We start from the raw sequence: 22,931 nt of genomic DNA on the forward strand, positions 1-22,931 counted from the left end.
GTCGATAATGACATGTATCCCGAGCAACATTGAAAACCCGTTCTACCCCAACCCCTGTCAAAGGTATAGCCAGAATGTCCCTTGCCATCCGAGCAACAGTTGGAAAATCAGGCTCTAGCATCCTCCACTGTTCCAGAATTGGAGCTCGAGGTGATGTCAAATTCTCGTCATTTAAATATCGCTCCATTTCATTTTGGAAATTTGCTCGTCTTTGATGGGGTCTCTCAAAAATCATTTGCTCAATATCCTAGAGAAGTTAGCAGAGAAGAAATCAGAATAATACTTATAACAAACATACATCATTCACATCAAGTATTACTTCTCTTGGCTGTTCATATTTCTCATAATGCTTTTTGTAAAACCTCAAAATATATTGTCGGTATGTTTCACGCTCATCACTGGTCCAATCCTCTGAATCATATGCTCTCATGCGGCGTGATGGATGGAGGGCAGCAGCTACAGCTAGCAGCTCACCCTTTGGATGCTCAGTATCACCATAGTATTTCTGGAATTTCAAGTTGGCAGCTTTGATAGCTTCTTGAATGTTCTCTCTTGTTGTCAACTGTTGGGCCTTGTCCTCCTCTCTTTCTAAATGCTGGAAAAGATGATTGTACGTTGCCCATACCAGATGAATTGTTGGGCCTGTTGTTTTGGACAGTACCTTGGTAAATCGACTGAATGGCTGCAACAGTCCAACCATATACTCTAGCTGCTTCCAGTCATGGTCCAATAAGCGAAGCCTTTGGTATTTTGGTGATGAGTCCTGGATCCATAAGTCCACAGCTTGTCGAAGCAACAAGGCACGAACACACATCTCATAGGTGGAATTCCATCTTGTGCGAACATCTTGGATCATCTTGCGCTGGTTCTCTTGTTGATATTCTCGGAAACGTGCAGCGAGTTGGGGGGAGGCATTGGTTGCATTGGCAACAAGACGAATCTATTGTCAAGCAAAGATTAGTAAATCAACTCAAGTATATCAAGACCGTTACCAAATTTCGTTACCTTTCTAAGAGTATTTGCAAATGTGTCTGTTGATGCTAGGTCATCAGTAATTGAGCTCTCATCAAAGGTAGTGGGTAGAGCATCATTGTCTGGCTGAATCTTGAGATTGCAAACCAGCTCTCGAACCACAAGTTGAATCACATGAGCAAGACAGGGTATTGTCCCACTCTCTGCATCCCAATCAGTTGTCTTGTTCAACTGCTGCAATGCTGGCCTCAACTGATGTGTAAGATGTGCTCGCATGGTACCATTGTTTGATGCATTGTCACTTGTAATTGCAAGAAGATTGCTCTCAAGCCTCCATGCTGCTAGTGATTGTTGGAGAATCTCTGCCATATTCTTGCCAGTATGAGCACCCTCTAAACTTTCAAAACCCAGTAAATGCTCACGGTACTCCCAATCCTTTGTAATGTAATAACCATTAATTGCCATAAAGGCAAGGTTATTGGGACTTGTCCAATTATCCACTGCCAGAGATACCTTGGTTGTTGGGTCATGGTCAAAGAGAAGATTTCGGAATAGCTGATTGTACATATCATTCATGACCTGATATAATGTTCCTCGTGTGGGTATCTGTAAAGCCATTGCAGGGTTGAGCATGGTTATTAATGTGCGGAATGCTGGATTCTCAATAGCACGAAATGAGAGATTCAAGGATATTAATGTTTGCACAAGCTGCCGGAGGAAATTGTCTCGATTGCATTCAGGAACAGGCAGATCTGAATCTGTTCGAGGACGCTTCGGAAACTGTTGCTAAGACACCAGGACCGTTACTAAAATTCGTTACATTTGGGAAATTAGGATCCATGACCTACCATCATGTTAACCAGAGTGTTACCCTGTCCGTCACCAGTTTTTGTACAATCTTTGCTCGTTAAATGCTTCTTCAGACCACTTGTACCGTTTCGAGAAAAGCTTGGATGGCTGAGAAAGGTTTGGCAATGCTTGCAAATCACCCCTGGAGTGCCCTTAGAATGCTCTGCCACCTGATCAAATTTTGACCAAAAATCAGAATGGCGTTGCTTTGCCTTCCAGTTGGGGTCACCACGCTTCTTATCATTAACCAACTGAGCAGCTTCAGTAGTCAACCACCAAGTAACAAACAACTTATGATGCAGCTCCTTCCACAATACAAATTGTTTTTTTCCATGTTGAACTATGGTCAATTCTGAAGGAACCTCTGTAGATTTTGCTTGTTTGCTGGCTTCAGCCATTAGGTTTTTCTTTCTTTTTTTTTTTTTTTTCACAATCAAATTGATTTTTCTCTAAGTTCTGCCTTAGTCAAAAAAGTAACAAAATGTGGTCAGAGCCCACGCAAAATTTGACAATCTCTAGGTAGTTAGCCTCATTTTACTCTGTAAGTACAGCAACCAACTACAAAATCTTCTTCTTCTACAAAATGGAACATTCTTCTTCAGGAAAATAAAACATTTTGCCAATTTAATGGCACCCCATTCTCAAATTAATATGAAAAAAGAACTAAAAACCTAACTTCCTCCCCTAGGCATCAATAATCCAATCATCCTCCGCCTCATTGTCCTCCTCATCATCCTCATCAGAGGACACCACAACCTCAAAATCATCTTCCTCCACCTCCTCTGGGGCAGGTGGGCTGTTGTTGTCTTCACTCGGACCCTGTAATTGGCCCAGGAATCCCCTCATCTCCTCCTCAACCCCCTCTCTCGACACACCGACCGCAGCAAGACAATCATGACCATGGGCCATGACCTTGGCCTCAAGCCTGGCTATCATTTGGCAGAATCGGGCCTCCCTACGTGCAGCAATAGGATGCTGCGCCTGGCTTGTTTTGGCCTAAATATGTCAGGACCGTTACCAAATTTCGTTACTTTTGGATCCTACCTTCTTTTTCTGCCGAGCTTCATTCTCGGCCTCTGTGGCCTCTTCTCGGCGACGCTTCTTCTCTTCCTCCCTCTCCTTTTGCTGAGAGACCATGAGCTGGTGCTCATGGTACTCCTTTGACTTGCCCTTGGCAAATCGCTTGGCCATCAACTCTTCAATGGCTTTATCTTCAATCATCTTGCGATCCTCCTCGCTGCTATTCTGCCTGCAATGGATGTCAATATGATTCAACGCAAACCACTGAGGGTGCATACCACTCATGTTTTGCTCGGATCCTCTTCAGCACGTCATGGCGTGCCTTGCGATCCGCCTCTCCTGCCTTGAATATGTCTTTTTGATGGCCTTCCAAGGCCTGGCGGTGCTCCCGTGCCGCACGGGTCTTCTCTCTCATTGAATATTGTTTTGGCCCCATCTTCACGATCGTATGCGATGAGTTGAATTGCTGGCTACAGGATAATGAGATTATAGAGTATATTGACCAAGTACTTGCATAGGATGGTTACTATACTCATTGTTTACATTCTACAGGCACGTTGCTATGGGCAAGCTCAACGCGTTGTTGCTATGCTGGCTACAGGATAATGGGATTATAGAGTGTATTGACCAAGTACTGTAGGATGGTTACTATACACATTGTTTACATTCTACAGGCATGTTGCTATGGGCAAGATCAACACATTGTTGCTATGCTGGCTACAGGATAATAACATCAGGTCAGTCTCTCTTCTCTTCTCTTCCTCTTCCTCTTCTTCTTCTTTCTCTTCAGGGCTAACGTTGACGATTCCCCCCTTCCCCCCCCAACCACCTTTTTATTTACTGCGCTTCGACGTCCGCGCGTACAACGAACATATACTGCGACAAAATGGGTCGCGTTAAGAGGTGAGTGCTTGCAGAATACTGCTCTGGCGCACATTGTTTACTGACAAGATGTTAGTTTTCCCCGTGCACGTCCATTTCGCACAGCTGGAGAGGAGCGGCACAAGGCCGCATTGAAAGAATGGGCCCTGAAGAAGGGCAATTGGCGTAAAGCCAATAAAGATGTTGACCTGGCCAACTTTGACCAGGAGAATCCCCGCCCCCGCCCCCCCGTTCAAAATTGGAAGGCCGGCACTCGTATGTCAAAAAGTAACGATTTTTGGTAACGGTCTTGATGCTAATTGGTGAAAATAGGTGCCATCAAGGAAATCCGCCACTTCCAGAGCTCTACCGAGCTAATCTTGCCGGTGGCCCCGTTCCAGCGATTGGTTCGGGAAATTACTTTGTCCTGTCACCAAGGACATGAATATCGCTGGCAACGTACTGCCATTGAGTCACTTCAGGAGGCGGCTGAAGCAACCTTGTGCGCTCTGTTTGAGTGTAAGTCACCCTTAGCAATGGCACCAACAATTATACTGAGTAATATAGGCTCTGTTATGGCAATGGCGCACCGTAAGCGCGTTACGGTCAACGCCGACGATATGAAGCTCGTTCTTGGCATCGGTGCCAAAATCGGGTCGAACTATTTCGGCCCGATTGATGCGCCTGATCGCCCCGCCCCTGCCGCCACCACCCGCCGCCTGCGTGCTGCCCCCGCCCCGCCCACCACCGCCTCCCTGCCTCCCCCCGGCGCCGTCAGGGTCTCCGCCCGTCAAATGGCGGGTATTAGAGCCCCTGTCCGGTTCACAAAGCCGGTTCTGGAGGAGCAGGAGGAGGAGGAGGAGGAGGAGGAGGAGGAGGAGGAGGAGGAGTGGGAGGAGGAGGAGGAGGGGGAGGAGGAGGACGATGATGATGATGAAGATGATGACGATGATGATTAACTTGCCATTTAGGCAGTTCCTGTTTGTTTGCTGGCTTCGGCCATTAGTTAGTTTTAATACTTTGTTTCTTTTGACAATCAAATTGATTTTTCTATGGGTTCCGCCTTCATCAAAAAAGTAACGAAATTTGGTAACGGTCCACACAAAATTTGATCAGTTTGACTCTTCCCTATGAATTTGACACGATGGGACCGGGAATCCTGGTCCCATCCCGGTCCCACTATGGACCCGGCCGGGATGGGAAATGGGAGTCTACCATCTCTGCTGGGATGGGATGTGGGACATAATTTTCTATTTGAGGATGGGACCGGGAAATAATTTCTGGGATAGGGATGGGAACGGGACCTCAAGCTCTTGAGTGGGATGGGACATGGGACTGAGATTTCATATTTGGGATCCCGGCTGTTTCTAAATTCGGGACCGGGACCAGGTTCAATGGGAAATGGGATCCTGTCCCGGTCCCGAATACCAGCCTAGTAATCTCTTCTCAGCAACACTTCTTCTCTTTCTCCCTCTTCTTTTGCTGAGAGACTATGAGCTGGTGCTTATGGTACTTCTTTAACTTGCTCTTGGCAAATTACTTGGCCATCAACTCTTTAATGACTTTATCTTCAATCATCTTGCAATCCTCCTCACTGCTATTCTGTCTGCAATGGATGTCAATATAATTCAATACAAACCACTGAGAGTGCATATTACTTATGTTTTGCTCAGATTCTCTTCAGCACATTATAGCATGTCTTGCAATTCACCTCTTCTGTCTTGAATATGTCTTTTTGATGGTCTTTCAAGACCTGACAGTGCTCCTGTACTGCACAGGTCTTCTCTCTTATTGAATATTGTTTTGGCCCCATCTTCACAATTATATGCAATGAGTTGAATTACTGGCTACAGAATAATAAGATTATAGAGTATATTGACCAAGTACTTGTATAGAATGATTACTATACATATTGTTTACATTCTACAGGCACATTGCTATAGGCAAGCTCAACACATTGTTGCTATGCTGACTACAGAATAATGGGATTATAAAGTGTATTAACCAAGTACTGTAGAATGATTACTATACACATTGTTTACATTCTACAGGCATGTTGCTATAGGCAAGATCAACACATTGTTGCTATGCTGGCTACAGAATAATAACATCAGATTAGTCTCTCTTCTCTTCTCTTTCTCTTTCTCTTCTTCTTCTTTCTCTTTAGAGCTAATGTTGATGATTCCTCCCCCCCAACCATCTTTTTATTTACTGCACTTCAACATCTGCATGTACAACAAACATATACTGTGACAAAATGAGTCATGTTAAGAGATGAGTGCTTGCAGAATACTGCTCTGGCACACATTGTTTACTGACAAGATGTTAGTTTTTCTTATGCACATTTATTTCACACAACTGGAGAGGAGCAGCACAAGACCACATTAAAAGAATGGGCCCTGAAGAAGAGTAATTGATATAAAGCTAATAAAGATGTTGACCTGGCTAACTTTAATCAGGAGAATCCCTGCCCTCACTCCTCCATTCAAAATTAGAAGACCAGCACTCATATGTCAAAAAGTAATAATTTTTGATAACAGTCTTGATACTAATTGGTGAAAATAGATGCCATTAAGGAAATCCATCACTTCCAGAGCTCTATCAAGCTAATCTTGCTAGTAGTCTCATTTCAGTAATTGATTCAGGAAATTACTTTGTTCTGTCACCAAGAACATAAATATCACTGGCAATATACTATTATTAAGTCACTTCAGAAGACAGCTGAAGTAATCTTGTGCACTCTGTTTGAGTGTAAGTCACTCTTAGCAATAACACCAATAATTATACTGAGTAATATAGGCTCTGTTATGACAATGGCACACCATAAGTACATTACAGTCAACACCAATAATATGAAGCTCATTCTTGACATCAGTGTCAAAATCAGGTCAAACTATTTCAGCCCAATTAATATGCCTGATTATCCCACCCCTGCTGCCACCACCCACCACCTGCATGCTGCCCCCATCTCATCAACTACCACTGCCACCACTCCATCACCACCATCACTACTCCTCACCATCTTTCTGCCTCCCCCCAGCACCATCAGGGTCTCCACCCATCAAATAACAGATATTAGAGCCTCTGTCTGGTTCACAAAGCTGGTTCTGGAGAAGCAGGAGAAGAAGAAGAAGAAGAAGAAGAAGAAGAAGAAGAAGAAAAAGTAAGAGAAGAAGAAGAAGAGGGAGAAGAAGGACAATAATAATGATGAAGATAATAATGATGATGATTAACTTGTTATTTAGATAGTTCCTGTTTGTTTGCTGGCTTCAGCCATTAGTTAGTTTTAATACTTTGTTTCTTTTGATAATCAAATTAATTTTTCTATGGGTTCCACTTTCATCAAAAAAGTAACAAAATTTGGTAACAGTCCACACAAAATTTGATCAGTTTGACTCTTCTCTATAAATTTGATACAATGGGACCAGAAATCCTAATCCCATCCCAGTCCCACTATGGATCTGGCTGGAATGGGAAATGAGAGTCTACCATCTCTGCTGGAATGGGATGTGGGACATAATTTTCTATTTGAGAATGGGATCAGGAAATAATTTCTGGGATAGGGATGGGAACAGGATCTCAAGCTCTTGAGTGGGATGGGACATGGGACTGAGATTTCATATTTGGGATCCCAGCTGTTTCTAAATTTGGGACCAGGACCAGGTTCAATGGGAAATGGGATCCTGTCCCAGTCCTGAATACCAGCCTAGATAGTAATCTAAGTAATCACCTACTTTAAATCCCCTTATCTAACTGCTAGTTAATATTTAACTTAAATATCTTATTTTATTTTTAAGGTATTGCTGACTTTGTAAGGAAGATTAATTTTAATTTTTTGAAGCTGTAGGTAAAAGTTGTAAAGTAGTCAGAAACATTAATTAAATAACAGAACATAGTATAATTCTGGCCAAATATTGTATAATAGAGAAGTTTGTATGAATTGCCAACTACTTCATTTAAAATGATGAAAAATTATGAATTTACAATGCTAAGAAGTCTCACATCTTTTGCATTAGAGCTACCTGCTGTTAAAAAAATGAGAATCAGAAGTACATTGTTGAATGTCTGGAACATCCAAACCAGCATGCAATATGTTTAAGTGAACTAAATGTAAATGTGCAGTGTCCATGTAGTCACATAGACTATCAAGAGCTGCCTGATGATTTCCATATCGAATAGTTTTCTGTCTACTTATCAAGACGTCTCTTTCCAAATCCACTTGGGCATCAAGGATGCCTTCCTGAATGAGACTGAGGAGTTCCAACAAAAATGTGGAACAAATTTCTGTCACTCTCTGCGTCCTGGTCATGATATCTTTTGGAGAGAACACATTTGCCATGGATCTTAGGGCGATTCGGTTATAAGGCACGATATATTGCAGTATCGCCTTAGTGCGGATCTGGCTGTAGAGATGGTGTACATGATTGTGTAGATAAATATCAAGGAGATAATCGCCGCGATAGCTCTCAAGGATCTCTAAACAGGGCCGAAATTTCGAGGAACAGAAGTAGGAAACTGCTCGTCGAATATGTGGTTCCAATTCAAGGAAATTTCGGAATGACTTATTTTCCAACACGTAGCTGACAAGATCAGATCGATCCATCGATGCCATTGCGCAGAGCCCACCGTAGACAGCAATATCATTTGCAGATATTATCTCTTTATAATTATCGCCCAGGTTGGGATCAGTGGACACAAAACTCATGGCGGCATCAAAATAAGCTCCGGTCGCTAACTGCGATAAACCAAGGGATGCCCACATCTTTGCTTTGTTCTTAGTTTCATCTTCTGGTTTAAATTGAAGGTTTCGAAGACGATAGACATTTGACTGAACCGCAAGCCAGTCGCCGCGGTCAACTGCAACATTGATATTCTTAAATAGCATCGAGGCAACATGGGATGTAGTTGTGCAGTAATCTCGCATTCGTGAGTAAGCCTTAGATGCCGCACTCAGGTCACCAATTTGGTGATAATGATACCCCAGATCTTCGTTGCCCATCTGAATAAAACTCATTAGCGTCACGACCTTAACCAGAAAATGCCCAAACTTGACTTACTCGGATGCTTTCCTTGATAAGATTGTTTTTATACCCCTTCAACTCATGCTCTAGTCTGTCTGTATCGGCCTTCACGCTTTTTAGTGTTTGTTCAACCCAGATTTTATCAAGGGTAGTGTCGGTTTCCGAAGGCGCTACTTTGACCAGGGCTTCCAACGCCTTTTGATAGTTCTTTACATCCTTTCCACTCCGAGCTTCCACTAAGGCTAGTTTTAACGCTTCGGTAGCTAAATAACTGGAGCGTGTGCCGATAAAGTAAAGGCGGGTAAATCTCGTCCTTCCTAATGGATGTAAGAATGTGAGTTAACAAATGTATGCACGCATATTTACCACGTACACTCCCCAAGGCCCGCATTTAGAGCCTGATCATGGGTAGAGTGGTACATACCTTCATAATTTGAAAGGTATGATTCTAGATCAAACTTTGGTGGATCTAGAAAATAAAGTCAGTCACCCTGAACCAGTCTATCGAATACAAAATCTGAGCCGAAGTTTACCATCAACAACAGCTTCAGTGAAATCCTCGCGCGGCAATGGTGAAGTAGGGCTCTTAGGGCTTGAGCTTTTGCTTTTAGTGAATTTTGGTTCCATTTCCCAGGGTCATTTGTGTCGCAACGGTGAGGTGACAATACCCATGCGTCAAGTCACAGAACGAAGCCTGGTCGAGAACAATCTCCGTTTCAATGTGCGTTTATGTAGGCTAGGTACTCCGTAGTTAGACATGAAAGGCCCAATTAGGTTTAGCTTGGGAGGACTCTTAGTCATCAGGGTTCAACTGCTGTAGCAGTTTAACTGTGGAGCACGGGGTAAATCTACAATTTCGCTTTTGCGTGTTAAGTCGCTCTCAGCCTCTCCCGCCTTCGTCTCCTCCTCTTTCTCCTTAGGCAATCCCTGATAGCTTCTTCCGTCAAAATACATCTTGGCAGATGAAATACTTTCCGCGATATCCCCGGTATGGGCTGACCGAATGCATTACTCGACGCGGGCCTCGGGCGACTAGGAGAGACAAACCTTACAGGATGGTGGTCGTTAACGAACGTAATCGGCTTCCCGTTTAGTAACAGGGTTGAGGTGAGACTCGTTGCATTTTGAGATCTCGCCAACGAAATCTCATTGTCTGGCCGGCTCAGCTTGAAATCAGGCTTCACGTGATCGATGGGTAACGCTGACATTGCTTCCTGATGAAGCTGATGCGCAGCCCAGGCGTCGATATCTTCGGTCCCTGACGGGTCGTTTCCCTCATTTCTCGAGGATTCGTTCACTTTATGACAATATTGATCTGGATTAGCTGTTTGAACGTTGTCTGCGGGATGCCCATCATCGTTTTCCTTTGTCGAAAGAAGCTGCTGTTTTAGCTTCCGTCTCTTTTCCTTCTGTTTCCAAATTTTAAATTTGTCCAGCAATGCCGCCAACTCCATAATAAAGTAGGTTCGTTTCGGCTCGTAAAGGTGTTTCTCCGACTCAGCAATACCACTAACACCCATTACTCGAAGCCAGTCTGCCCCACGTAACGCGCTTAGTAGACGGTCTACTTGTATCTTTTCATGTTGAGCTCTCTCCTTTTCAATGTTACGGAGTTGCGTCTCTTTTCGTTCGATCCTTCTGTGAGCTTTGAAATATGTTCCATTAAGTAGAGGGTCCCTTGCTTGGGTACTCGCAGTGGGGGATAACGTGGGATCCTCGATGAGCTTGGCTTGGCGCAAGTCGATAAACGGCGTGTTCCTTCTTCCAGGGAGAATAGGGTTTCTGTACAGTAGTCTTTCCTGTTCGTGCAATGATCCTAGTTTGGAGGAAAGGTGTGTCACAATTTCGGATGGAGTTACGTCGTCAATGAGTTTGACTTTGGATTCGGTAGAAAGGTATTCTGGAAAATCAGTCATTTCAACCAACTACATGTATGCGTAATGGATAAATTTTGACAGTTCGACTTTTGTGAAAGATGGGAAGAACTTATTGACTAAAACTCACCAACCTTAGCAGGCGTCAAGCTCAATATCTGCTCATACCTGGGAAAGTAAATGGACAACTCGCTTTTCGATTTTAGGGCTCCGTCCTGGGATCGCAAAAGGCGCTTCGTGTTGATGGAATTAGAGACCATCTTTTCCTTTTTGTACTTCCCTCAATGGGGTGAAATCGGAGCTATAAAAATGACAAATGTGTTGGTGTGATGTCCGGATAAGCTACTCCATATGGAGTACAGTCAGGGATCAAAAGTTTTGCACACCACCATCAACTTCAAGATTCAACCGAGTTTCGAGATTCAACATGCAAAGAAAAGTTAAAAATATAAGATGATAGCTTCAAAATGTAGTATTTTATACAAAGTCCTTTGTACTTTATTCTACGGAGTATAATAGCAGATGAAAAACAATCTTATAGTTATGAAGATTGAAGATGAGTAACTTAGCTGGCAGACATAAGACTAGCGCTATTTTTCCAACCAAAAATTTCAATAATTACTAGATAAATCTATCTGAAAATTCAGATCAGAAGAATCAAAATAAGAGCTTTTTAATTAAATATAACAAGAATTAATTGTATTGTGAAAAAGAGTTGATAAATGATACTAATAATAATGATGGTGATGATGGTGATATTTGACCCTGCCCAGGCTGCTCACAAGCACGTTGTTTGCAAAATATTGATTAAATATCAAACAATAATTGATAGTCAAGGGGTCTTTACTCTGGGGATTCTTGGATGCAGGATTGCTTAAACATGAATCTAATATCAATCAATCCATTGCAAGGCTGTCATATGCAATCAATGACCGTAATCTTTTCCCAATTCATCAGGCGTAACTTACCGGCGAGAATTGCCGAAGCTTTACTCCAGCTTCTTCTAGAATAGCAGCAGTCTATGGCAGATTTAATCGGCGTGTACACCATGCACAAAGCTGCTTTAGGGTCAAACAAACCTCTCTGTCCATATCGTAAGCTTGAGAATACACCACCTCGGATATACCCAGCTGCGCTATCTTGACGCTGCAGGTGAGGCAAGGACACCTGTTAGGGTAGGTTAGGTATGCTAATTCTGGAATACGTTGTCCGAGTCGGGATTAGATACACACGTATTGCAGTATAGAATACATCCTTCACCTATCCTTTCGCGGCCAGCTTCTAAAAGGGCATTCTCTTCTGCGTGCAAACAGAGGCAGGTGGACAATGCTTGTGCTGTTCCTTGCACAAGGTTACACCTAGGGCCTACCAGATGTTAGTCTTAGCTTGCACATATGCCACAGCAACACACAACTTACACCCTCCTTGATTGCAATTTCTAGTATTTCGTGCTGTGCCATTGTAGCCAGTGCTCATGACTCGTCTATCCTTCACAAGGACACAACCAACGCGCCGTTTCATACAATTGCTCCTTTGCGCCGCCAAAGAGGCTAGCTGCATAAAATACTCGTCCCAACTTGGCCGTAGCCGTTGGTGGTTCAGTATATCCAGAGCATCCAAAGCAGCATGCAGGTCGTGTATCGATGATGACGCGTTGAATAATCGGATGTGGGCATGTGCGTCCACGTAAACCACCCCATTTTTATGCTGATACTGGTGCTGGTCATTCAGCAGCACAAACCTCTCAAGTTCTGGAGGTTCCAATTGCTTTCTCCAACATCTATATTTCCATTAATTCAATGTTATTAAATGGTGGGGTTGTAGGAGCAAAACCTATCTGTAAAGCGGCGCCAACGAAGTGTAATGGGAGCATCAATGCTGACAAGTAAGAAAAAGGGTCGCAAAAGGAGTTTTTCAAGAAGGGACTCATTTGATAAATCTGTGATTACCCAGTGTTCCTGCCATCGGGCTGTGATGAAAAGGACTAAATCATCAGCCGATTGGAACACTTGAGCAGGTGTGTCAGCCATGGCACCACTTTGAAGGTGTAGCTGATCTACTGCATCAAAATGAGCAGGCTGGCAAGCCTCTGTTGCTAACTGAAGAATCCTGAAATTGTGCTTTTGGACAAGATATTTTGCCACAGAGCGCTTCCCTGCACAAATGCCTAAATACATTCTGGATATGTCAGTTCAACTGATTTCAAGACTACTTTAGATAGAGAAAGTTGACAATGACCTCCACACAAACCAACAAGCATCTTGGAAGCTGTGACACCAAGCAACACTGGATAGTTGATTCAACTTCTAAGCATGTGGAAATTTCAATAGCCAACTGAAAAATTGGGAAAAGGAGATGCCTGTCACCAGATATTCCTTTCTCGCTTAGCTATAATTTGGCATGTTAGTGGGGTTCAGTTTGCCAAATTTTGTTTCTGACCAGCAGATGTACTCAATATAAAGGTGTGGAACAAAAGTCTTTATAAAAACAAGTAAAGCGTGGCGTAGTTGAACAGAAATCTCTTACCAAATTAGTGAATATTAAAACAAATAGACTACTCTGCCATTTCATCTCATCTCAGGATTTGAACATTCAGATCTATCAAATCTAATGAATCCTACATATCCTATAAATTGAATCTATTATTATGCTTGAAAATAACTTCTTCTATTCTCTTGCTACTTGAATTCAAGTCTTCAATTTAGTACCTTGAGATATTTTTACTAATAATATTGCAAAAGATCTATATATTTTAAAATCTATACAGAGGTGTGGAACAAAAGTTCCCGGAAAGCTTATACAGACAATACTGTTTTACAAATACCTACTACCCCACCAAATTTGCTAGGAAACTCAAAGTACCCCTGAAATTGACTAGTTACTCTCATCTGAATCCTGTTCCAAATCCTCCCAAGGATTCTCTCTACCCAAATTATATAGAGCAGCTAGAGCTTCAGCAGCTTTCAAAGTCTCTAGACCAGCTGCTCAAGAATCCATCCCAAGATTCTGTTATTAAGAGAGCTTTCTCTTAAGTCATTAACTCTTTTATACACAAGATATCTTATAGCCACTCTCTCTATACTCATTACCCTCTTTCAAGCATATAATCTCTTGAATATAATGTAGAATCCACTCAATCTACTGTTAAATCTTTGCTTGTAATAACTCTTTCCAGACTTTCTTTTATTTATGTTCAGTAGTCTTAGATTCTTATAGAGCATCTTTAGTAGTTATATATTACTTGAGCCACATTCAGGCAGGCTTAATTATATTTAAATCTGATAAATTGCCAGACTAAAGTAAGCAGTTAATCTTGTGTATATTATAGAGCTCTTGTTAATAAAAATAGATATGTGCTGAAGCTTTATCTTCTAGAACAACAGTATTAAATTAGAATTCAAGACATTTCTTGACAAAAGAGAATAATTTGGCAAGAAGAATCTTCTGAAATAAAAGAAGTATCAGATTAGCTAGAGAATTCAATAGTAAGATAATAGAATTTTAACATCTTCTGATATCTATATTAATCAACTCTTCTCTTGTCTTGTTGAACAAGCTTGCCAGTTTTCACAGTGAATTTGAAAGTTAGCTTTCTTTCACAGTTTGGGTGAATTTATAAATGATGAATTTTATTAACAAGCTTTTATTTCTCTCTTACCTTTATCTTACAGTTAATATTCAAGATATTCAATTTTTTTTAAGCTTGATATTTAGCTGCTACAGTCTCTGATTCTCAAATATGGCAGAGTCTCTTCTTCTTATACATAAAGTAGCTTCAAAATATGAAATCTGAGAACTTCTTCCATCACCAGCATATACAGATAGAATTATAAGCTTCTGAGAATCTTCTCTATACACAAACTGCTTCTCTTCTATACTCAAGAACTACAGAAATTTTATTAGTTCAGATAATATTTTTTTAGTTCTCTAGAGTCTAGTTCTTATAGGCAAGACAGAATCTAAGTCTTTTTTTCCTTGCAGATTTAGTTAGATCTGATTTTCAAATTGATTTGACAATAACAAAGCTATGTTTCTTAAGAATTTGCAAAATACTTGAATAAAATATACCAGCTTCAAATACCAGAATCTTAGTAGATTTCTCTCTTTCTAAGCAGCTTTTAGTTACAGAGACAATAATTCCAGCTTCTTTGATACTTATTTTCTTTAACTAGTCTGATCTAGAAGTATCTTTCACATAACTAAGAGAAATTTAAGAATTATTCTTGAGATCAAAGTCACAGTCTTTTGCTTACTTTTGAATATTATAGAGAGTAGAAGAAGAAATCTGAAGAGTATAAGAAATATCTAAGATAGAAATTCCATAAGAGATTAAAGCAAGAGCTTGAATTTGTGTAACAAGCTTATTATAAAGAGAGATTTCTCTGGAAGACATGGTGGGCAGATTTGATGTTTTGAATTTGGAGAGATTTGGAAAAAGATAGAAGCCAGGCTGTTTGTTGAATAATAGGAGATACCTGCTACCCCACCAAATTTTAGTGGGGTAACATAATCTGCAAGCAAGTGAAATCCACAAGCAAGCAAAATCTGCAAGCAAGTGAAAGATTAAATTAATGCATCTCAACTAACTAGAATTTAACCCAAAATACTAATACTCAACAACCCCTAAATAAATTAAATTACATTGCAATAGGACTGGGGCAGCTTCTTCTTGTATGGCCTAAAATATGGTAGTTTGTACATCTTAGTGGTGCCTGTGAATATAATGCAGGCTCTGAGACTGCAGGCTTAGAGAGTTGAGCAACTGACTGTTCAACAGATTGAGCAGGTGGAATGGCAAGCTCAGCAATCTCTTCTCTAGTTAGATCTTCTTCACATTAAATTCAGTGCTTAGATCTTGTATATTTTTGTTTCTCTTTCTTATTTGCAGCAAATATATCCTGATATTGCTTCTTTATAATAATAGTGTTGATGATTTCATATTTGCAGGCCCTGATAATTTAATCAAATTCTTTTACTAAATCTTGGGGTGAGCTCTTAAGCCCCTGCTTTATAAGATTCTTGATCTTATCCACCTGCCTATACAATTACCAGGGGTTATGAGATGTTTGTAAGATCTAAAATAACATCAAGTTGCTAGATTAGCTAGCTGAAGAAGTAGAAGTTTAGAGTTGAATATCCAGCTGCTGAAGAACCTGATCTAGATTAAATAAAACTATTCCAGTAGCTATAAAGTCACTTTGAATATTCTGAGTCTTGAAGACCTCTGTATATGCTGTAGAATAAGTATTCAGAAAATCTGCCTTTTTAATAATATTGATTTCAAGCTGCATTCACTGTTTAACTAGACTGTTATATGTTTACTTCAAAACTGCAAAAACACTTACATCAAGAGACTACAAGAGATAGAATGAATATGATAGTATGTTGTAAAGATTCACTGTGAACCCCTTACACAGACAAACAGCATCTGTGAAGGCCAGAGGCCTCAGCTCACAAGCTGCTGGGAGTTGCATGTGTCCTTGCAAGGCACTAAGTCACATGCTTGCAAGCACACATAAAAGGCTGTCACTGTGCAAACCCCTTGCTGGAAGCTAGTGGCAATCTTGTTTACAAGTTATACATAGTTGCCAGAATACAGATCTTTTATCTCACATACTCTTTTCCATGTATATTCCTCCTAGAGATTCATTGTCACGCTGATCCACATGTACAATCCTCACATATGTACAGAGAAATAATCTTATTCTTCTTGCAGATATAGTTAAATTCTGAGGTAAGATAACTGCTGTGCTCATCCAGAATAAGAAGTATATAAGTGTTAACTCTTCATGAATTTGCAGCAGAAATAAATAATCTAGTCAGCTATTTAATTTCTATCTTATCTGTGGTCTAGCCATTAGAACTAACATCAAGCCTCCAGCCAGCTGAAAGTCTATCAAACCAGTCTTTCTGTAGATTTTGCTCTTTAAGAATGATGTATGGGGGTAAGACTCAGTCTGAGACATTAACTAATTCAATTACTGTAACTTATTTTCAATTTCCAGGCTGTAGAAGCTTTGCTCAGTCATAGCACTCAGCACTAATAATAATCTTGATAGTTGCACAGACACTCATTGCAAATCCAGTCTTATTAAAGTTGTAGATATCTTTTATTAGAATTCTATACTCAGTAATTATATCTTCCAGAGTCTTAAATCAATTCTGAATAATCTTCTTATTTTCATATTTTGCTTACTTATAATTATAGCATCTGAAATAGCAGCATTTGAGCTCTGTACAGTATTTAATCAGATTTGACATTCATTTCTGGCCAACACCAGGGGGGGGAAGAGATAGGATCTTACATTATAAGAAAATGATTGGCCATATTCTCAACAAATACCAGTCAGGAGAGAATTTCTCATTTAGCTAGATCTAGAATCTATTGAACTAGTTGATTCTCTTCAGACTCAGTTAATTTGATTAAATTTGTATGTAGACTGATTTATGCATGTCTTTCTTTCACTTGATAATATAAGGTAGTATAAGACATATTAAATAGCTGTGCAGCTTCAGCAATTGAGCTAATTTCTTGCTTTTTAAGAGTAGAAATAGCAAGTTCAATCCTGCCCTCTATTTCTATAGAGGATCTTGCATTTTTATTGCAAATTAGTGGCATTCTGACGCATTGAAGTGAATGGTTGAGGAAGTTGAAAAAAATCTTTCACTTGCTTGCAGATTTTGCTTGCTTGTAGATTACATTAGCAGATATCTTCTATTATTCAACAAACAGTCTGGCTTTTATCTTTTTCCAAATCTCTTTAAATTCAAAACATCAAATTTGCTCATCATGTTTTCCAGAGAAATCTCTCTTCATAATAAGCTTGTTATGTGAATTCAAGCTCTTGCTTTAATTTCTTATAAAATTTCTATCTTAAATATTTCTTAAACTTTTTAGATTTCTTCTTCTATTCTCTATAATATTCAAAAGTAAGCAAAAGACTGTAGCTTTAATTTTAAGAATAACTCTTGAATTTCTTTCAGTTATGTGGAAGATGCTTCTAGATCAGACTGACTAAAGAAAATAAGTACTAAAAAAGCTGAAATTATTATCTTTATAATTAAGAGCTGCTCAGAAAGAGAGAAATTTACTGAGACTCTGATATTTAAAGCTGATATATCTTATTCAAGTATTTTGTAAATTCTTAAAAAACATAACTTTATTACTACTAAATTAACTTGAAAATCAGATCTAACTAAATCTGTAAGAAAAAAAAAAGACTTAGATTCTATCTTGCTTATAAGAACTAGACTTTAGAGAACTAGAAAAATATTATCTGAACTAATAGAACTTTTGTAATTCTTAAGTATAAAAGAGAAGCAGTTTATATATAAAGAAAATTTTCAGAAGCTTATAACTCTATCTATATATATTAGTAATGAAAGAAGTTCTTAGATTTTATATTTTGAAGCTACTTTATATATAAGGAAAAGAGACTCTGCTATATTTAAAAATTAGAGACTGCAGCAGCCAAATACCAAGCTTAAAAGAAACTAAATATCTTGAATATTAATTATGAGATAAAGATAAGAAAAAAATAAGAGCTTATTAATAAGATTTAAGATAGTTCACCACTAAGCAAGCTACACCACTAAATAAGCCAAATCTTCCACCACTAAAATTCCTCCAATATTCAATATTCAATATGCAACAACATGGTCAACAATGCCTTAATTAGACTTGTAATTGAAGATCTTGAATTGCAAGAGACCCTAAATTATACTGCAACTGTGAGAAAGGACTTAGTTAACTAAGAAACTCTGCACTAATAGCATAAAAACTTGCAACTTGCTCAGAATGAAGCAGTCTTCTGATATAAGAAAAAGCTTTCTGATATACAGAAGGCAGAGCTCCTGAATTATATAAATAAGCTCTCTAGCTACAGTCTTGTCATTATATCTCAGATTCTACAAAATATGGTACAAGAGATAACAGAAGAGAATATTGAAATCAACTGAATTAATTAATTTCACAAGTAACATAATAACAAGATCAAATATATTTATCTCAAAGCAATTAATTAAAATAGACAGATAGTAGATAACTATCAGTGCTTTAAGCACTTCTATATGCTTGTAATTGGATGATTTATTTGATTACTTATGATTACAGTTGTTGATGCTAGCTAACTATTTGACTACTACTTATAAAGTAGTTGGAGCAGAAAATTAATTAATATAAACTTGAGCTTTCAAATATCTATAACTTTAATAAAAAAGAATTTCTTCTAGACTTCTGCTATATCTTAAAGTGATTAGTCTCTATTAAAGCTCTACAAGCTGAAAAAAATACTATTATTCAGAATGATAGTCAGAAATTTCTCTTATTACTCTGCTTAGTCTCTGCTGAAGAAATTGCACTATCTTCAGTTCTTATTTACCAGAGCAAATTACAAGATCTTCAAAATATATGGCTAGATGATTATAATGGAAGTGAATGAGTCTACTTTACAGCTTCAACAAATAGTTAGAGCAATAATAAATATGGACTGAAGTAGTTGAGACAGATTTTTAATTAGTATACTAAGAAACAAGCTAGTTAAGAAAGATATCTACTTCTACTAGATGGACATTCCTTCTATATAAATATGAAATTTATTAAATATACTAATCATAAAAAGATTCTTCTTATAATTCTTTCACTGCATTCAATCTACTGTTTGCAATCTCTTGATATTAGAATCTTTAAGCCACTGGGCAAGATATATTTCAATAAGCTAGAAGTACTACTATATCAAGAAATAAGCTATATTCAAATGATAAAAAGAGATTTCTAAAGACTATTTAATATGACTTGGAAGAAGACTTTAACAGTTAAAAATATACTTGCTGACTTTACAAAAACTGGAATTAATTCTCTGGATTCTTAATGTTAACTATACTGATTTGAAACTGCTCAAGCTTCTATACTATCAGTTAAATCTTCTATTTCTAGCAATATGCACCAGCTTCAACAAGAGATTAAGAGTATATGTCTCTGGCACAGCCTAAATTTGCAGAGTATTGAATAGGTTATTCAAGCTAGTAAGCAGTTTGCTCTTTATAATAAACTGCTGGAACATAAGAATTAGTGACTAAAATAAACTTTAATAATAAAGAAGCAATGCTGCAAGCAAGATAAGTTTCTAGATCTACTTAATAGAGATAATTTTAGTCAAGTACAGTTTTAATCTTCAATAAAAGTTCTTAAGGCATGCAAGTATCTGGATGAAATAGAGACTGAAAAAGCTGATAAAATTACTTAAATACAAGAGATAAAACTTCAACAGAAGCTTTAAAAGAAGCAAACTGCTAGAAATATTAAAAAAAGACAGATTGAATGAGAGAATATCTGTAAAAAAATTCAGAAGTAATAAGAGACTGAAAAAATCAAATATACTAGACAAAGAGAAGTACAATATGTTGCTTATAAGAAGAAGAAAACTTTACAACTAGTAGAGAAGAAAAAACAGATAGTTAAACATATTAATAAATACTGACAGTCAGAGCTTCAAGCACCAGCTTTAAAGTACTATCAGAAGAACTTCTCTACTAAAGAGTCTTATTACAAAGAGCCTATACAATCTTCCAAAAGAGAAAGTAAGAGCTCTACAAGTATTTCTAGCAAGATATTAGACTCTCTAGTCAAGAAATTTACTATTGACATTTCTTTGAATTCTTTTCTATCTACCTCCTGAATCTCTTGCTCTGGCTATAATATTAGGCTGTTCACCCATTTATTTTTCTAACTATACTAATTTCTATGCTTTAAAGGATACATTTATTTAATATTTAATAGCTATTTAATAATAAAGATCTGGTTGTTGAGATATTTAATAAATTTGTTTTGTGGAGCATTTGACAAAATTTGGCTTGTTTAGTGGTGAACTACCTTACTGTCTATAAATTTACTCAAACTGTAAAAAAAAGCTAACTTTCAAATTCACTATAAAAACTGGCAAGCTTGTTTGATGAGACAAGAAGAAAGTTGATTAATATAAATATTAAAAGATGTTAAGATTTTATTATTTTATTATTAAATTCTCTAGCTAATCTGATACTTCTTTTATTCCAGAAGATTCTTCTTGCTAAATTATTCTCTTTTATCAAGAAATGTCTTGAATTCTGACCCAATACTATTATTCTAGAAGATGAAGCTCCAGCATATATCTATTTTTATTAAAAGCTTTACAATATATATAAGATTAATCACTTACTTTAGTCTAATAATTCACCAGATTTAAATATAATTAAGCCTGTCTGAATATAACTCAAGTAATATATAACTGCTAAAGATGTCTCACAAGAATCTAAGACTGCTGAATATAAATAAAAGAAAGTCTAAAAAGAGCTGTTACAAGTAAAGATTTAACAGTAGATTAAGTGAATTTTATATTATATTCAAGAGATTATATGTTTAGAAGAGGGTAATGAGTATAGAAAGAGTGATTATAAGATGTCTTGTGTATGAAAGAGTCAATGACTTAAGAGAAAGCTCTCTCAACAGCAGAATCTTGAAGCAGATTCTTGAGCAGCTGATCTAAAGATTTTGAAAACTGCTAAAGCTCTTGCTGCTCTATATAATTTGGGTGGAGAGGATTCTTGAGAGGATACTGAAAATGAGAATTTAGAGCAGAATTTAGATAAGAGTGACTAGTTAATTTCAGAGGTACTTTGAGTTTCCTAGCAAATTTAGTGGGGTAGTAGATATTTGTAAAACAGTATTGTCTGTATAAGCTTTCTGGGAACTTTTGTTCCATATCTCTGTATACTTAACATTATTTCAAGTCAAGTAAAAGTATATATTGAAGGTTGAATCTTTATTTCTCTCAGGCTGTCTTTAATACTGTACTATAGTAACTGAAAGTTCTAGAACCTCCACACTACTCTTTTTTTGATCTAGTGCCATACACAAATATTTGATATATATTATACTTATACAGAGATGTGGAATAAAAGTCTCTGAAAACTTTATTTTATTACAATGTATTGCAGTTACCTGCTGCTCTACTAAAATTTGATAGAGTAGCAGATATCTTCTATTATTCAACAAACAGTCTGGCTTTTATCTTTTTCCAAATCTCTTCAAATTCAAAACATCAAATCTGCTTATCATATCTTTCAGAGAAATCTCTCTTCATAATAAGCTTGTTATATGAATTCAAGCTCTTACTTTAATTTCTTATGAAATTTCTATCTTAAATATTTCTTATACTTTTCAGATTTCTTCTTCTATTCTCTATAATATTTAAAAGTAAGCAAAAGACTATGGCTTTGATTTCAAGAATAACTCTTGAATTTTTCTCAGTTATATAAAAAATACTTCTAAATTAGACTGACTAAAAAAAATAAGTATTAAAGAAGCTGAAATTATTTTCTCTGTAACTAAGAGCTACTCAGAAAGAAAGAAATTTACTAAGATTTTAATATTTAAAACTAGTATATCTTATTTAAGTGTTTTGTAAATTCTTAACAAACACAACTTTATTATTATCAAATTAACTTGAAAATTAGATCTAACTAAATCTGTAAGAAAAAAAGACTCAGATTCTATCTTATCTATAAGAATTAAACTCTAGAGAACTAGAAAAATATTATCTGAACTAATAAAACTTTTATAATTTTTGAGTATAAAAAAGAAGTAGTTTATGTATAAAGAAGATTCTCAAAAGCTTATAATTTTATTTATATATACTAATAATAGAAGAAGTTTTCAGATTTTATATTTTGAGGCTGCTTTATATATAAGAAGAAGAAACTCTACTATATTTAAGAATCAGAGACTGCAGCAGTCAAATATCAAGCTTAAAAAAACTAAATATCTTAAATATTAACTGTAAGATAAAAATAAAAGAGGAATAAAAGCTTATTAATAAGATTTACTATCTATAAATTTGCTCAAACTGTGAAAGAAAGCCAACTTTTAAATTTACTGTGAAAACTAGCAAGCTTGTTTGATGAGACAAGAGAGAAGTTAATTAATATAGATATCAGAAAATATTAAGATTCTATCATCTTACTATTAAATTTTTTAGCTAATCTGATACTTTTTTCATTTTAGAAGATTCTTCTTATCAAATTATTTTTTTTGTCAAGAAATATCTTGAATCCTGACTTAATATTATTGTTCTAGAAAATAAAGCTTCAGCACATACTTATTTTTATTAACAAGAGCTTTATAATATACACAAGATCAACTGCCTACTTTGATCTGGCAATTTATCAGATTTGAATATAATTCTGTTTCGATGTGGCTTAAGTAATGTATAACTGCTAAAGATACTTTATAAGAATCTAAGACTGCTGAATATAAATAAAAGAAAGTCTGAAAAGAGTTATCACAAGTAAAGATTCA

At 37.3% G+C, this 22,931-nt stretch overlaps 3 protein-coding genes across 3 annotated transcripts; all 3 read right to left on the minus strand.

The window, feature by feature from the left end:
• Window positions 1–7,720: 7,720 nt before the first annotated feature.
• Window positions 7,721–9,350, minus strand: D8B26_003669 (uncharacterized protein; the record flags this gene model as incomplete). The annotated part of the gene is made up of 4 exons (XM_003070314.2): window positions 7,721–8,701; window positions 8,760–9,040; window positions 9,148–9,192; window positions 9,257–9,350. The coding sequence occupies 4 exons, from the start codon at window positions 9,348–9,350 to the stop codon at window positions 7,721–7,723; spliced, it is 1,401 nt and encodes a 466-aa protein (XP_003070360.2).
• Window positions 9,351–9,497: 147 nt separating this feature from the next.
• On the minus strand, window positions 9,498–10,857 carry D8B26_003670 (uncharacterized protein; the record flags this gene model as incomplete). The annotated part of the gene is made up of 2 exons (XM_003070313.2): window positions 9,498–10,623; window positions 10,728–10,857. The coding sequence occupies 2 exons, from the start codon at window positions 10,855–10,857 to the stop codon at window positions 9,593–9,595; spliced, it is 1,161 nt and encodes a 386-aa protein (XP_003070359.2). The 3' UTR covers window positions 9,498–9,592.
• Window positions 10,858–11,298: 441 nt separating this feature from the next.
• On the minus strand, window positions 11,299–13,053 carry DCD1 (Deoxycytidine monophosphate (dCMP) deaminase). The gene is made up of 7 exons (XM_066124225.1): window positions 12,836–13,053; window positions 12,431–12,764; window positions 12,016–12,377; window positions 11,830–11,962; window positions 11,677–11,764; window positions 11,566–11,616; window positions 11,299–11,509 (listed from the first exon to the last, which is right to left on the minus strand). The coding sequence occupies exons 1-7, from the start codon at window positions 12,855–12,857 to the stop codon at window positions 11,441–11,443; spliced, it is 1,059 nt and encodes a 352-aa protein (XP_065980304.1). The 5' UTR covers window positions 12,858–13,053; the 3' UTR covers window positions 11,299–11,440.
• Window positions 13,054–22,931: the final 9,878 nt, after the last annotated feature.

This window comes from Coccidioides posadasii, chromosome 2, assembly GCF_018416015.2.
Source record: "Coccidioides posadasii str. Silveira chromosome 2, complete sequence".
Classification (NCBI taxonomy): Eukaryota; Fungi; Ascomycota; class Eurotiomycetes; order Onygenales; family Onygenaceae; genus Coccidioides; species Coccidioides posadasii.